Source organism: Lemur catta, chromosome 12, assembly GCF_020740605.2.
Source record: "Lemur catta isolate mLemCat1 chromosome 12, mLemCat1.pri, whole genome shotgun sequence".
In the NCBI taxonomy this organism is placed as follows: Eukaryota; Metazoa; Chordata; class Mammalia; order Primates; family Lemuridae; genus Lemur; species Lemur catta.
In genome coordinates this window covers 25131872-25147573 of record NC_059139.1, presented here as the reverse complement: position 1 = coordinate 25147573, position 15702 = coordinate 25131872, and the positions used below count along the sequence as shown (strand labels likewise).

Sequence of the window (15702 nt, the reverse complement as noted above, 5' to 3'; positions counted from 1 at the left end):
ATCTGGATTTCTGACCTCTCTCTTCTCTGATAATTGTGTGACTTCTCTTACTACCGCCAGTAAATGCTACACTGACAGGCTATGTTCTCTTGGCTACACCATCTTTGATGACATGGCTCAGTGGGTCTACACATCAGATACATTTAGAGTGATTACTTGAATTACAATACTATTATTCTTCACTTTAAAAAGGATGCACATCATGGTTCCTTTAAATATTTATTCCTTTCGGCGCATTTAACATATGGTTTGAATTATAAAAATTTGATTTACATATAACTTCCCAGCATATTTATTGTATTAAAGCAAAGGTTCAACAGCATGGTGAAGGGAAAACATACAGAATAGAGTCAGTCAGACAGATGTGGATTCAAATTCCATCTGCACATACGAGTTACACATGATACGGGGCTTATTACTTAACTACTCTAAGCCTTAAATTCTTAATCTTTAAAGTGAGAATAAATGATACCAGTCCAGAAAGTTTGTTATGGAATTAAACAAAATAATGCACAGAAGGCACTGTATCTATTACAGATCTTCATTACATTTTGAAATAGCTCACTATGTACAAGTAAGATTATGATTATGGTATGAATATTAAAACATTTTACTCACACAGAATGCATGTCTACCAATGTCTATATTTTTCAAGTGAAGAATTAATTTCTTAAATGAAAATCTATGTAGTGCTCTTTTTATGAAGAGATTGTTTATAGTTCTGAAGGAATTATATATGATGTTTCCATATGTTTCCTTTGGAGAAACCAGTTTTACATTATTTCCCTCATTCATTCAAATAATATTTTTAGTAGGAAAAAAACAGCGTATGGAAATCATACCACTAAATATGAACTCAAAAGTATGTCAAGACTAGAACTTCACAAGCTAAATTTTTTCCACAAGATGTTAATAGATAATAGGTAAGAAAATTAAATGAATGTGAGAACTGAAACCCATCAACATCATGACATATCTAATTTAAGCTGTTTTCTTTGTTTCTTAGTGGTACATAATTAATGATACATGTTTACAATGCATGGCATCATATTCAATAAAATAAGGTAGAGCTTCTTCAAACGTCACAATGCATATTTGCATATCAAAAGATCCAAGAAATTCTGTTGAAAAGATACCAATTTAGGATTAAGAAATTTGAGAGTTTGGGATTCATGGTTTAAACTAGATTATTCCCCTGCTATCAAGAAACCACCAACTATTTAAGATATTAATTTTAAAACTTCACATAACATTTGTTTGCTGTTTTTTGATTTACAAAGCTATTTCTGAAAAGTTATCTTGTTTATAACACGTAATGTCTACTCCAAGTTTATAGACAGGCACAAAGTTAAAAAAAAAGAAGAAGAAAAATAGAAAATGCTTTTCCCACAAGTACACCTGCCACCTACCTTTCCCTTTGCTGTTGCCTGCAGAGAGCCATCAGATAACTACGCAATGCAAAGGGGAAAAAACACTCCTACCAGACCACCAGCATATCCCATGAAACACAAAGCATTCAGCATGGATTGTTGTACCAAAGTGCTCTTCAGTTATTGAGGCTGCCAGTGCCGGCCTCTTGCAGAGTTCCTAAGGTCAACAGATCGCTACCACTCTCTCCTGGCCCCTAAGCACATGTTCACCTATTCTTTGCTGATCCTGTTGGCCTTTGAGATTTTTCCGTAACCCCTCCTGTAAGAACATTCACCAGCAGTGACATTCACCTTCTATCTCTAGTTCAAATCTGTAAATGCTCGATATAGGTAATTTAGCAAGTTGTAGTCTTATTATGTCTCAACATTGCATTCCTTAAAGATTTTCTGAATAATAGGGAAACCTGTTGTTACTATTTTTTTTTCTCTTTGTAGCTAACAGGCCCTATTCAAGTCATCCATCAAGCAAAAGCTTGCTGTGATGTCAAAGGAGGAAAGAATGAACTGAGCTTTAAGCAAGGCGAACAAATTGAAATAATCCGCATCACAGACAACCCTGAAGGAAAATGGTTGGGCAGAACAGCAAGGGGGTCATGTGAGTGAAAATTTCCCTATGACTTCAAAGTGTTTTCTTTTTGAGCCAATATTAAATATGCAAATTCCTCTGGAACTACTCATAGTCATCAAATTAGGAGAATGTTACAGGGTGGACAAAGGCAAGAAAGTTTTAAATGGCAGGTATAATTCCATCTTCACCTCATCTGTGTTATCTTTTTAGTGGGGAACAATGTAAAATTTTATATTATTCCAGGGTGGAACAAAGGGCATTGTGTTCTTCAATGATCTTAAAAGGAAAATATGGTTCATGTGAATCACATTGGAATCTTTAAAACAGTCTCTAGGCTTACATTAAACTATAATACAACAGGACAAAACTTTGACAGAGTATAAATCACAATTGCAAGCAAATAAATAAAGGGAAATTTTAAAGAGCAAATGTCCAATTGATATTTTACTCACAATTTTAAAATATTTACACTACAGTTGCCTGAACATAAATCTTTCCCTTTTTGGTAGATGGCTATATTAAAACAACTGCTGTAGAAATTGACTACGATTCTTTGAAACGGAAAAAAACCTCACTTGCTGTTCTTTCAAGACCTATTGAGGATGACCAAGAAGTATATGATGATGTTGCAGAGCAGGATGATATTAGCAGGTATGTGCAAATACATATTCTAGAGCAGACCAGACAGTCTCCTTGTCAGAGATTATGTATTTCAAGATCCTACAATTTTACCTTCCATATCTCTATCGCTAAACTCAATGACCACTTACAATAACCCCAAGATGGGTGAAGGGTCATCTAAAACTCCATAGTCTTCTATTTCACTGTTTGAACATATATATCAAGCACTACTTGAAATGGAATGGGCCATTTGCCAGGTCTTGTCAAATGTGTTGTCATTTCAAAATGCTGTTTTATAATATTTATTATGATTTGATCTTAGGGATATGCCTAATGTAAATATGATTTGGTAAAATATGAAGCATAAAATAAGCCCTTTTTCTACTCTAAAATCTCTGAATCTAAATATATTTGTTGTTAGTATTTGAAAATATAACAGAAAAAAGAATAGTTTTTATTACAACTCCAGTTTTCTCTTTAAATGTAAAAAAGATATTTAGAGGTTGTTTCTAATCTTTTGTTGCTTCAAAATATGTTGCAATAAATAATGTGAAATAATTAATTAAAAAAGTAAAAAGTGAATTCCCTATGATCTTTGGGTGTCAATTAAGGGTCCAACTTTCCCTGGCCCATTTATTCTACTAGGTTAAAGTGACCTTCCCTTCAAGAAGTATGGGAACACCTGCCTGGGCCAGAGAGACAGAATAAGACATCCTTTCTGTAGGAGCAAGAGGGAGGATTGGCCATCTTCTCCTTGTATCTCTCCTTCCCTACTTTCCCTTCTAAGCCTTACATTCTCTCTCCATCCTTTCCCCTCTGTCTCTTTGTCCCCGCTGTGATCTTCCTGTGTCTTTTCTTCTCCTTCATACTTTTCCATTCCCCTTCTCCTTTCATTCCTTCTTTCCTCCAATAACTCCCTTTCCTATTAAAGCCATGATCCCAAGTTGAAAAAAAAGATGGAGGAAAATCTCCAGCCTGGTTCAGAATCCTCATTTTTCTATGCCTACCTTATGAAATTAGGAAACCTCCATTGTGATCCCAAAAAAACATGATGTGGCCAGTGCGGTGTCAAACGCCTGTAATCCTAGCACTCTGGGAGGCAGGGGAGGGAGGATTGCTTGAGCTCAGGAGTTCAAGACCAGCCTGAGCAATATAGAAAGACCCCATCTCTGTAAAAAATAGAAACATTAGCCAGGCATGGTGGCATGCACCTGTAGTCCCAGCTACTTGGGAGGCTGAGGCAGGAGGATCGCTAGAGCCCAGGAATCTGAGATTTCAATGAACTATGATGACATCACTGCACTTTACCTGAGGTGACACAGCGAGATTCTGTCTAAAAAAAAAAAGATCATTCTAGATCTTCAGCTGGATAAAACTGTGTCTGCATTCTTCATAACTCAAATTTCAATAAAAAATTTAATTATCAATCATTTTAAAACTACCAAATTAGTAATATTCTTATAAAACATATGAAGAAGTTAATTTCCCTCTTACAATCTTTTACCTCATATCATCAATTAAACTTGTTATGCTGCTTTCTGGAAGTTTGTCTTTCTAACATAAATTACAGCATGCTATGCCTTACCATGTTATGATCATAAATTATGTAAAACATGTCAAAACATGCAGTACATTGACTAGAATTTGATTTGCAGATCATATATTGCCTTTAGTGATAAGAAACACAGCCCAGTTTGAGAGTCAGTAAATGCCACTTTGGGGGTCAGATGAAGTTCCAAATGGTCGTAGTCTACAATTTACAGAATTTTCTGGACATGAGTATGTCAAGTATATTAACAAGGTATATACTTTATGTTTATCTTTTATTTATTTTTTAAAAGTACATTTTCTTTATTTTGTACTTAATCCCAGTTACATTAATAAATACATATTTACACTGATCTGTATACTCAAGAATAAAAATAATAAATCCAAAAGAAAGAAATGATGTTCTTAAAATGAAGTATTGTTTAACTATATTAGGTGAATATTTCCCAAAACTAACATTATTACCTTTTTCCATTTTATTAAATATATACATACGCCAACTCTGAAAATATGCTGTAGTTGGTAAACATGTAGCAGGAAAATAATCTTATATTTAATAAAGAATGAGGTTGAAGAAGTGTATTGTATGGTTTTAATGCTCAGTATCTTCAACACGTATAGCACCACAATATTTACTAGCATCTGTCCCTCTCTTATGCATACTTAATAAGAAAATTAAGGAAGAAGCTATTTCTATACGTGTTTTATTTTTGAAACCACAGCTGCTGCTGGCAAAGATCTTAAAACAGAACGTGCTTTGTTCTTAGTAGAAAAAGGAAAGATGCTGAATACAGTCAGCAGCTTGCCCTGGCAAGAATGAGAAGAGAAGGCATCATCTTCTCTTTCTCTACCCTCTGCATGCCCCCTGGTTCCCGCACTCTGCCCACCCTTTCCTGATTCCCCTATGTGAGGAGAGATGGCTGCAGGCTTCCAACTCTGAGAATAGACATGAGAATTCAAAACACAGGTCCTGACAGGTCTTTCTCTCCTTCTTCTCCACTAAAGCAATTTCTGTAATGAATATGACACACTGAAGGAAAGGAAATTACAAATGCAAATACTACTCTTCCATCACACAGCAAACCTTGCTCCTTCTACGTCTCTCTCTCTCTCTCCCCACCCTCCTCTCCACTCACACCCTCCTCTCTCTCTTCCTCTTCTTCCCATCTTCAAATGTTTTACGTTCTGAACAGGCCATTTTAGGAAATTGAAGAATTGCTCTAGAAATGAAATAAATGAGTGGCAGCTTTGCTCCTCATCACCACAACCCTGTTCTGTAGGAATTGGGTATAAAAATCTCCAAGATGAAACGTATTTGCCAGGAGTGGCAGCCAGCCACAGTGCAACTCTTCATGTAACTCCAACTGCCTGCTTCATGCTCAGAGAGGAGAGTCAGGGAAAATAAATGTGAAAATGGTACCTAAGCAAGTGAAGAGTGTACTGCAACTTCTTCAAAAGTCAATTCCTTATTTATACAGCAAGACGCTTATAACATGTTTTTCTGCAGAGTTCCGTTAGCAACAGTATGTTTTTATGTCTAAATTAAGGCAAGATCTGCATCAGATCACTTCCTTTTACTGACTTTTAACATTAAGGAATCAGATATGAGTACTATATAATTGCCCTGTTTGATGGCAACATCAAACTGGTAACTGTTGCTGACAGATTAACCAAGGGGGAAAAGTAGGGGTATGGGGAGTGCCGCTAGGAGTAGAAGTGAGCTTGGTCAAGTCACTTAATTTCTCAGAGCCAGCCTCAGTTTCTTTTCTGCAAAATGAGATAATTAAATAGATGATTTCTGGGATGTTTCTACTTCTCACAGTCGACATTTCCTTTGCTCTTGCAGAATTCACATTTTAGTGAGAGGTACAGGCAACAAAACAGACAATTACAACATAAATGCTAAAATAGGGCAACTATATAATGTTATGAAAGTAAATAAGCAACACAGGCAATCTGGATTTAGAGAGTCAGGGGTCACACTATATTAAAAGCTCTATGAATAAAATTTCAATTTTTAAAAAGTGCTCCTTTTAAAAAAGTTTTAATGCTATTGGACTAGGAGTACAATGCTGCGGTTATAAGATATTGAGAGAAGATTGAATTTAATGCAATGATAATTGCTCTATTACGATTTCTTGAATAATACCCTTGGGGTTTGTTTTAATAGTCATCTATGGAATGATGTAACAATGTGTAATCTGAAAACTGCCTCATGGGAAAATGTTAAAAGCCAATAGTGTCATTGTTTTGAATACCATATGTAGTACTCTAACTCACTTAATTCTTGTTTTTTGTTTGTTTTGTTTTGTTACCTTGTTATTAGTCATCTGTTATGATAGGAATATTTCTCTTCCTTATTCCATATAGCATCCTAATAAATTTTAACTGGAATATTATTTCTCTTTTGTGTAAGTTATCAATATATGTACTTCTCTTTTTGAGAGCTAAATAATTCATATATTAATTTAATATTTCTGGGGTTTTTTTTTCTAGCCACAGTCAGAGTGGAAGTGGAGGTAAGCCACACACTTTTTTGATTACTTTTTGTATTGATACATAATTTTTATACATATTTATGAAGGTGTATCTGTAGTATTTTGTTACATGCATAGATTGTGTAATGATCAAGTCAGTGTATTCAGGATATTCATCACCATGAACATTTATCATTTCTATGTATTGAGAACATTTCAAGTCCTCACTGCTGGCTATTTTCAAATGTGCAATACATTATTGTTAACTATAGTCACTCTACTATTGAACATTAGAACTTATTCCTTCTAACTGTATGTCTGCACCCATTAACCAACCTCTCTTCCTTTCCCCACACCCTGCCCAACACACACACCCTTCCCAGCCTCTGGGATCTATCATGCTACTCTCTACTTTCATGATACCAACTTTTTCAGCTCCCACATGTGAGTACATGCAATATTTGTCTTTCTGTGTCTGGCTTATTTCACTTAACATAACGACCAGCAATTCCATCCATGTTGCTGCAAATGACATGATTTCATTTTTTTTATGGCCAAACACTATTATATTGTATAAATATATCACACTTTTTAATCCATTCATCTGTTGATGGACACTTAAGTTGATTCCACAGCTTTGCTGTTGTGAATAGTGCTGCAATAAATATGCGGGTTCATGTATCATTTTGATATTTCCTTTCCTTTGCATAAATACGCTCAGTAGCAGGATTGCTGGATTGTATGGTTGTTCCACTTTTTAGTTTTTTGAGAAATCTCCATGCTGTTTTCCATAATGGCTGTACTAATTTACATTCCCACCAACAGTGTATGAGAGTTCCCATTTCTCTGCATCCTCACCAGCATCTATTATTGTCTCTTTGATAATTGCCATTCTAACTGGGATAAGATGGTATCTCATTGTGGTTTTGATTTGCATTTCCCTGATAATTCATGAGGTTGAGCATTTTTTCATATACCTGTTGGCCATTTGCATGTCTTCTTTTGAGAAATGTCTATTTAGATCCTTTGCCCACTTTTTAATTTTTGTCTGTGGGCTTTTGTTTTGGGGGGGTTGTTTCTTGTTTTGGGGGGTTTTTTGGGGGGGTTGCTGTTGAGTTCCTTGTATATTCTAGGTATTAGTCCTTTGTTAAATGAATAGTTTGCAAATATTTTCTCCCATTCAAGAGGTTGTCTTGCTGTTGGCTGTTTCTCTTGTTGTTCAGAAACTGTTTATTTTAATATAGTCCCATTTGTCTTTTTGGTTTTGCCTGTGTTTTGGGGGTCTCAGATATAAAATTTTTGCCTAGACCAACGTCCTGGAGTGTTTCCCCTATGTATTTTTTATAATACTTTTATAGTTTTGGGTCTTATGTTTAAGTCTTTAATCCATTTTAAGTTGATTTTTTGTATATGGCAAGAGATGGTGTTTCATTTCATTCCTCTACATATGGATATCCAGTTTTCCCAGCACCATTTATTGAAGAGAATGTCTTTTTCCTAAAGTATGTTTTTGGTACCTTTGTCAAAAATCAGTTTGCTGTAAAATTGTGAGTTTATTTCTGAGTTCTCTATTCTTTTCCATTGGCCTATATGTCTGTTTTTATACCAATACCACGCTGTTTTGGTTACTGTAGCCTTGTAATATATTTTGAAGTCAAGTAGTGTGATGTCTCCAGCTTTGTTCATTTTGCTCAGGATTGCTTTGGCTATTTTGGCTCTTTTTTGGTTCCATATGAATTTTGGGATTTTTTTTTATTTCTGTGAAAAACATTGATATTTTTATAGGGATTGCATTGAATCTATTATATGAATTGCTTTGGATAGTATGGTCATTTTAACAATATTAATTCTTCCAATCCATGAGCATAGGAAGCCACACACTTTTATCAGTCGCTTCTCTGTAAGTCTTCAATATTTTTGTGTAAATTAGTGACAAAATGCTTTAACTTGCAAAATAACAAAATAGATCCTAATGTGGTCTAAAGAACACTAGCCTTCGAACCAGTGAACTGGATTCTAGACCTGGCCACCAAGAGACTCCAAGCAAGTCACTTCTTTCTTCCAAGTTTGTGATGGATCATAGGGTGACCCCACTCCAATGTGCCCAGCAAGGTCTTGATTTATGCCAGTTGGCTGAGCACAATTAATAACAGCATCCCCCTTCACTTTCAGAATTATCCTTGTTTGGACAATAACTTGTATGGTCTCTTTGACTGTGGCTCCTCAAGACCCTTATATTTCCCAGCAGCAAAATAAAGGATTTGAACTAATACCTTGTAGGGATAAAATTCTCATACGAAAAGTCAAATTTCAAATTCATTGTACGTATTTCTGCACATGGAAGGCATTCAGTAAACAGTTGTTAAATATCTGTCAAATAGCAAGGTTTCTGAGGAGTATACAATAGCAAATGGAACAAGAGTTTAATTTAAAAATATACATATTAAAAAGGTTACCTTTCATTTCTTTCTTTGTTTTAAGCACCATCAATGTTTACAAATTCACTTTCCATTTCATTTCATTCCATCTTCATTTATATCTTGATCATTATCTTTTTCTAAATGTGTTCTCACTCTTAACTAGATTTTTCATCGCCTCTTCACTTCTCTTTTTCAACAATAAGTATTTAACTCTATACCATATTCAATTTTACTTTTTCTCATGTTTATTCTCCCCCATTCCTTTCAACGCAAGTCCATGGTACCTCTTATCACCTCTCACTTTTTATTGTAATTTTAGCCCCAATAATTCCTTATAAAATGATCAGCAAAGCAATAATCACATGAGAGTAGGAATGTAAAGGCTTTTTACTTAAATGGTTAGTATAAAAGACAGTTTCTGCAGTTAAATAAGGAAGAGTTATTGTCAAAATCTGTGACCATTACATGGCCAAATTATGAAATTAACAGAAGATTTTCCCCCTGTTCCAAATGAAGGGATGTTCCCACCACCACCAGATGATGACATTTATGATGGGATTGAAGAGGAAGATGCTGATGATGGGTAAGAACAATCAGGGAATTGCTTTTTGCAAATTATTGTATATGCTGAAACCTAGTTTTGATTTCCAATTAGGACAAAACCAGAAAATAGTGTTCTTTGTTACATTACTCCAAATTAGTTGGGTATTTAACAGCAATAGCAAATTGGGAAGTGTAATTGCACTACACTTAAATGAAAGAGTAGATTGAAAGAATCTCAACGACTATGGCAAAATAAGTGAAATAAAAAAGGGATAAATTACAGGTATTGTAGATGTTTTTTCAAACCTTTTTTCTAATCATTTATTCGTCAGTCAACAATTTACTTTTATAATAATCTCTGGAGAGTTTATCAGTTGCATGATTATCCCTTGTACAATAACATAATTATAGGCAACCCAAATAAATTGAGACCATATGCTATCTGTGGCAGAACCAGTACTGAATACTTAATCCTTTACCTTTATAATAAATATCTTTATAGTTATTATATTTAATAATAATTTATAAAAAATAAACATTCTTTAGGTTATTAATAAAATAAATTTATTTCCATTTTAAAAAAGCATACTTAAAATTTTTAAATCTATTATTTAATTTTAATCATAAATGAAGCTAAAGTAATGTTTAAAACTTAATCCTAACTCACTTAATTTCAAATTTTAAGAACCAAGAGGACTCTCTCTTAATAGAAAAAAGTGATTAGCCTTATAGTAGCAGTATTCAAATTCCATGATCTAAAAGCTTAATAGTATCATCTTGTTGAATACAATGCATTGTTTACTGCCTGAATGATTAAAGCAGTAAAATATAATCTGAATGTCCATGCAATGTCTTCACATACCACTAACTATTACATTCTGATCAATGCCTGCATGCTCCAAAGCTCCACACTACAGGTTGAAGAGAAGAGTAACACGTGGTCCTGGGGGATTTTGAAGATGTTAAAGGGGAAAGATGACAAAAAGAAAAGTATACGAGGGAAACCTAAAGTCTCTGAGTCAGACAGTAACGAAGGTTCATCGTAAGAATCAACCAACTAAATCCAGTGCACAATAACTACACTAATATTTATTAAATGAAATGCTACTAATATTCAATAATCAATAACCAAATTCTGATAGGCTTAAGCCATCTTAATGTTATTTTCCATTAATCATCTTAGTCTCATTTATGGTGTCATCCTTTAAACTCATGCATTACATAGAGGAGCCCAAGTATCCAAAATTGTCATGTAGTTCAAAGATATATTTCACTTTCCTCACAAACGTGCACAAAAAGACACTTACACACAAGTGCACACACACCCTCACACACTCATACACAAACATTCACATACTCCATTTAGTAGGATTTTTTAACTGTACTATTTCATTTAAAAGCTCACAATTCCAATGCCGAATTTTACTATACAGTGTTTTATATTGACTACTCTTAAAAACATACATTCTCTTTTAAAAATTAATTTGTTAGAAATAAAGGACATGATTTGGAATTTCTTTTCTCTAAATACAGTATTTAAAATCTTTGTAACTCTGTTCCATAATAATGACATATTATTAATGCTATTTGAATTATATTTCTCCTATTGAAATCATTCTAAATATCTTGAGTTTGTCTAAATAAAAACTAAGCCAAAATTTTTCTTTTTCCATCCCCAAAATAAGCCTGTAGTATAAATTCCATACATATGAATTTAAGAATCTTAATCATGTTTCCTCGTACAAGACAGTTTTTCTCTTTTATGTATACCTAATGAATTCACCATATTTAACTAAAAATCTTTGTGAGATATTAATTCTATATAGCATTCCTAATTTTAAACCCTTTTGTGAAACACCAAAACAATAGTACAATAAACAGTAGAATTGAAATTTTAAGAAAACGTGAGAAGTCCTCTCTTGAGCAGTATTATGCAAATATAATCCTTACTTTAAAATAAGAGATTTTTTTTTCTACTTCAATTACACACCATTCAATTCTGATTTTGAATCGTTTGAATTAATGGTCCCTCACCTTCTGCTTTAACCATTGATTCTTGTCCTGTACACCACCATGCTTTCAATGTGGGGAGGGGCGGGGTGTGTGTGTGTGTGTGTGTGTGTGTATTTAGAAGTCATAGTTCAGAAAATAATAAAAGCACAGGTCTTTTTTGTTGCCACTAAATGCCATCTAATCCTGATATCAAGTCACTTCTATTAATAAGCTCTCACTCTCTAGTTTAAGTGGATATTCCTCTCATGCACCATTCTCTTGGGAGTAAAAATGTACATATTGGGGAAACGTGGTCATATTCCTTTGGCCTCTATTGATTTTGACTTTGCATTTTCACTCTTTAATTCAACTAACTAGTTTTGGCCAGAGATATGTATGCCACAATGACTTAAAAATACTGAGTCCATTAAATTTACTCTGATGTGGTACTCAGAGTAAATTTTCTATGTAATGTTCTATGTAATGTTCTATGTAAACCTCAGAACAAATCTGAAAACATGTGTCTAATGTCTGTGGGTAAAATAAACCAATTGAGTGTCTTTCTTGACTGTTGAAATTTTTGGCCAATATTAGGGTTCAAAACAGTCTTACTAAATTCCAAATTGATGGAAAGAAACTTGAATTTGGTGGAGAAATGGAGGATGAGAAAGGAATGGTGGTCAACAGATTAATTAGCCTTTATATTCCTCTGGGCTATTGGCTGTTCATGTCTCCTATATAATCAATTTCCATGTTCGTATCAGTCTGATTATAATTATGGTCTCATATTTTTTCCAGTTTCCCTTCTCCCCCTAAACAATTGGGTAAGTAATAAAAGCTAATTGTATATTCTATATCTTTATTTCTTACAGATGAGGTAGTGGGAAAGCATTGGATATAGTCACAGTATCAGCATTAATGTCTTGACTCTGAAAATAATAAAGTATGTAACCTTGGGCAAGTAACTTCACCTGAGTGGCCACCATTGCTCAAGAATAAAATAGCAGGATGAGAAAAATTAAAAATATTGATGGTTTTTAAACTGTTCTTCCAGGAGCTGCTATGGAGTTAGAGATAAGTGGGAAGAAATAGACACCAACAACCCCTATGTCCCCTCACCCCAATTCAGCCCAAGCTTAATATAAGGGAGTTCTGCGTAAAGATACCTAAAACATGCCAGATTGTGTGCCAATAAGGCCCATTTAAATCTAATTTCTTTGATTTTTTAAATGTATAATTAATATTGTATTTGGAAATTTTTAAAGGTAACACAGTGTCTTCCTTGTACAATTTCAATTATTTTTTATCCCCGATGAGACAGATCTTTAAAGGATTTTTTAAAAATTTTCTTTGAACAAAATAAAATGTCTCATAAGAGTATTCAGGTGCTTTCAAAAAGTTTATTTAACTTAAAAATAAATTAAAAGAGCAAGCCAACACAGAGATAATCTATTCTTCCAAACATTTTATTTGACATTAAAACTTTCTTTTCATTTATCAAGTTGAAAATAGGTAAAGGACTAACTCAATTTGATCGGTACCTGATGATATGCTTATATTCTAATTTACAATATTCAAAAAGTATTCAAAAAACTGCTCCACAAAAAGTAGTTATAAAAATGGAACAAATATAATCAATTCAATGAAAAATGTGTTTCTTGTTTTAAGTTTTTTGTTCTCAAGTGTGTTTTAAGTGCATGTGCATGGAGTAGAATTTTTTACTCTCTGGAAACCAATGATATTTTTCAAAGCATTTATTCCGGCTTTTTCATATAACGAGCAAGTTTTATGCTGTGAAATTAAGTAACCTGAATTCTCACACACACACACACACACACACACACACACACATACACACACAGATATATCTTTATCTGTAGATATAGAGAGGGACAGAGAGAGAGAGAGAGAAACATTTAAAGGAAATCAATTTCTTGCCCTATCAGAGAGCATTTCAACTTTTTATGGTAATCATTCCTTAAAATATTTGCAATTTCTTCAGTTCATATCTTCAGCTTAATTTGCTGTGGAGCAACTGAACAGTTGCAGAGAGGAAACATTCTTCCCGACTTTATTAGCAAGATGCCTAGAAAGAAGAAAAATATCTACAGATTGGAAAAGACATTGAATCCAGTTAAGGTCATGGCAGCTTTTCTGCCAATACTGTTTCTCAACACCTACTGGTATCAGAAGTATCTTACTGAAAGAAATATTCTTTCCATTTGAAGGTGATGCCACTCCTCCTATCACTGCAAAGTAAATGTTAATGAGGAACAGATCAGCGAGAGAAGGAAGGAACAGAGGGATAGAGGGAGGAAGGGACATTTAAATAAAATGATATAGATTACCAAAGCACCTGAAATCCCATAAGAATCTTGATTTCAAGCTCCACTTCATCCTCACAATGGCCAGTAATGTTGATTTGTTTGTCAGCAATTTGCTACTCCTTCTACTCATCACACTTGTAGATCTTCAAATAATCACAGTCACTGCTCCACGGGTTTTTCTTTTTCCTTCTAGATAACAATAGTTACAATTATGATCACTGGTATACTGGTTTTTTGAGGAAAATTTAACAGATGCATCCAGGGATATAAGAACCTCACCCCTTTAAGGAACAGACAGTGCTTTGAGGGGAAATGTACCCAGAAACCAAGAAAATTTCTTTTATTCTCCCTGAAACAATATATTACAAACATCATTGATAGAGTGGTGGCTCACGCCCATTAATCCTAGCACTCTGGGAGGCCGAGGTGGGAGGATTGCTTGAGCTCAGGAGTTCAAGACCAGCCTGGGCAAGAGTGAGACCCCATCTTTACTAATAAATAATAAAAACAGAAAAATTAACTGGGCGTGGTGACATGCTCCTGTGGTCCCAGCTACTAGGGAGGCTGAGGCAGGAGGATCACTTGAACCCAGGAGTCTGAGATTGTAGTGATTTATGATCATGCCACTGCACTCTAGCCAGAATGACAGAGCAAGACTCTCTCTCAAAAAAAAAAAAAAAAAAATATATATATATATATATACATATCAAACAAAAGAAAATTCTTGAATGCTCATATCAAAATTTAAACTAACAATAGTTCAACCATTGGTATTCTGTTGTTCATTAGACATGGGAGACGAAGTTTACGATGATGTGGATACCTCTGATTTCCCTGCTCCGCCAGCAGAGATGAGGTAATTTAAATGCTTTAATTACAATGAAGTAACGAAAATTAGACTGCCCAAGAAAAATTCAACTGAAATGAAATGCACTGGGGTGCGTGTCTACTGTGTGCAATTATGTTTGCTCTGTCCTCTCTAAAGCTGTGTCTCTTTCTGATCCCATCTCTAACCCCTCTGCTGCATTTGTGAGTGGACAGCGCCAATCTCCTGCCCCTCCCCTATACCCTCCCCCCCTCCCCTGTTCTGCACCTTGTCTCCTGATCAACCTCTCCTGTGACTCACCCATGTGCGTTCATTTATTCATTCATCCACTGGGAAAATATATTTGACATCCTGATCACAACTGATCTCACTGAGTCATCTGCTCCCTTTATTTTTGCTATTTTCCCCAACCTTTTTGTCTTAAATATACTTCTTAGCTTACATCTCAGCCTTCACTTATCTTGTTCAAGCCACCTCTGTCCTCCACAAGATGGTCTCTTTTATGGAAAATAAAAAGGATGTTTTTTAAAAGGGCTTTTAGGTATGTCTCTTTTTCATAAAAGCATCAGAATCTCAAAGGTTTCATTCAAATTAAAAAAAAAAAACCAGTCAACAGTGAATAGTGACATTCTTCAGCTTACCTAAAGTTTCAATTTAATTTTAGGCTAATGTTATATGAAAATCTGTTTAGATCAGTTAATACAAAAGGAGATCCTGTTGAAAATTCTTTTGACATAGAAAACCTGGTAAGATGCCTTCTCATATACCAATAAATGTGCAAGGTGATCACATACTGTGTATAAAAGCAATAATACGTCCCTAGATTTTTCAAGAAAAAAGAAAGATGAATGAAAAGGTCTTATATTTGATAAGTTAAAGGATGAAAGTAACATAAATGGAATACAGTAAGTAGTGTCTTCTGAGCTGTACTGGTAAAAATGCATGAGTGA

The 15702-nt window shown here is 34.4% G+C and overlaps 1 protein-coding gene across 2 annotated transcripts in view; it reads left to right on the top strand.

Moving 5' to 3' along the window:
* The window catches only part of FYB1 (FYN binding protein 1), a 144110-nt gene that overhangs the window by 112190 nt on the left and 16218 nt on the right, over window positions 1-15702 (top strand). The window contains exons 8-14 of one of the 2 annotated variants that reach the window (XM_045566317.1): window positions 1866-2025; window positions 2508-2649; window positions 6664-6686; window positions 9581-9647; window positions 10512-10649; window positions 12398-12423; window positions 14716-14782. In XM_045566317.1, coding sequence (XP_045422273.1) covers window positions 1866-2025; window positions 2508-2649; window positions 6664-6686; window positions 9581-9647; window positions 10512-10649; window positions 12398-12423; window positions 14716-14782 — 623 coding nt within the window. The remainder of the gene's footprint in view (window positions 1-1865; window positions 2026-2507; window positions 2650-6663; window positions 6687-9580; window positions 9648-10511; window positions 10650-12397; window positions 12424-14715; window positions 14783-15702) is intronic. The other variant, XM_045566318.1, reaches the window with a different exon arrangement.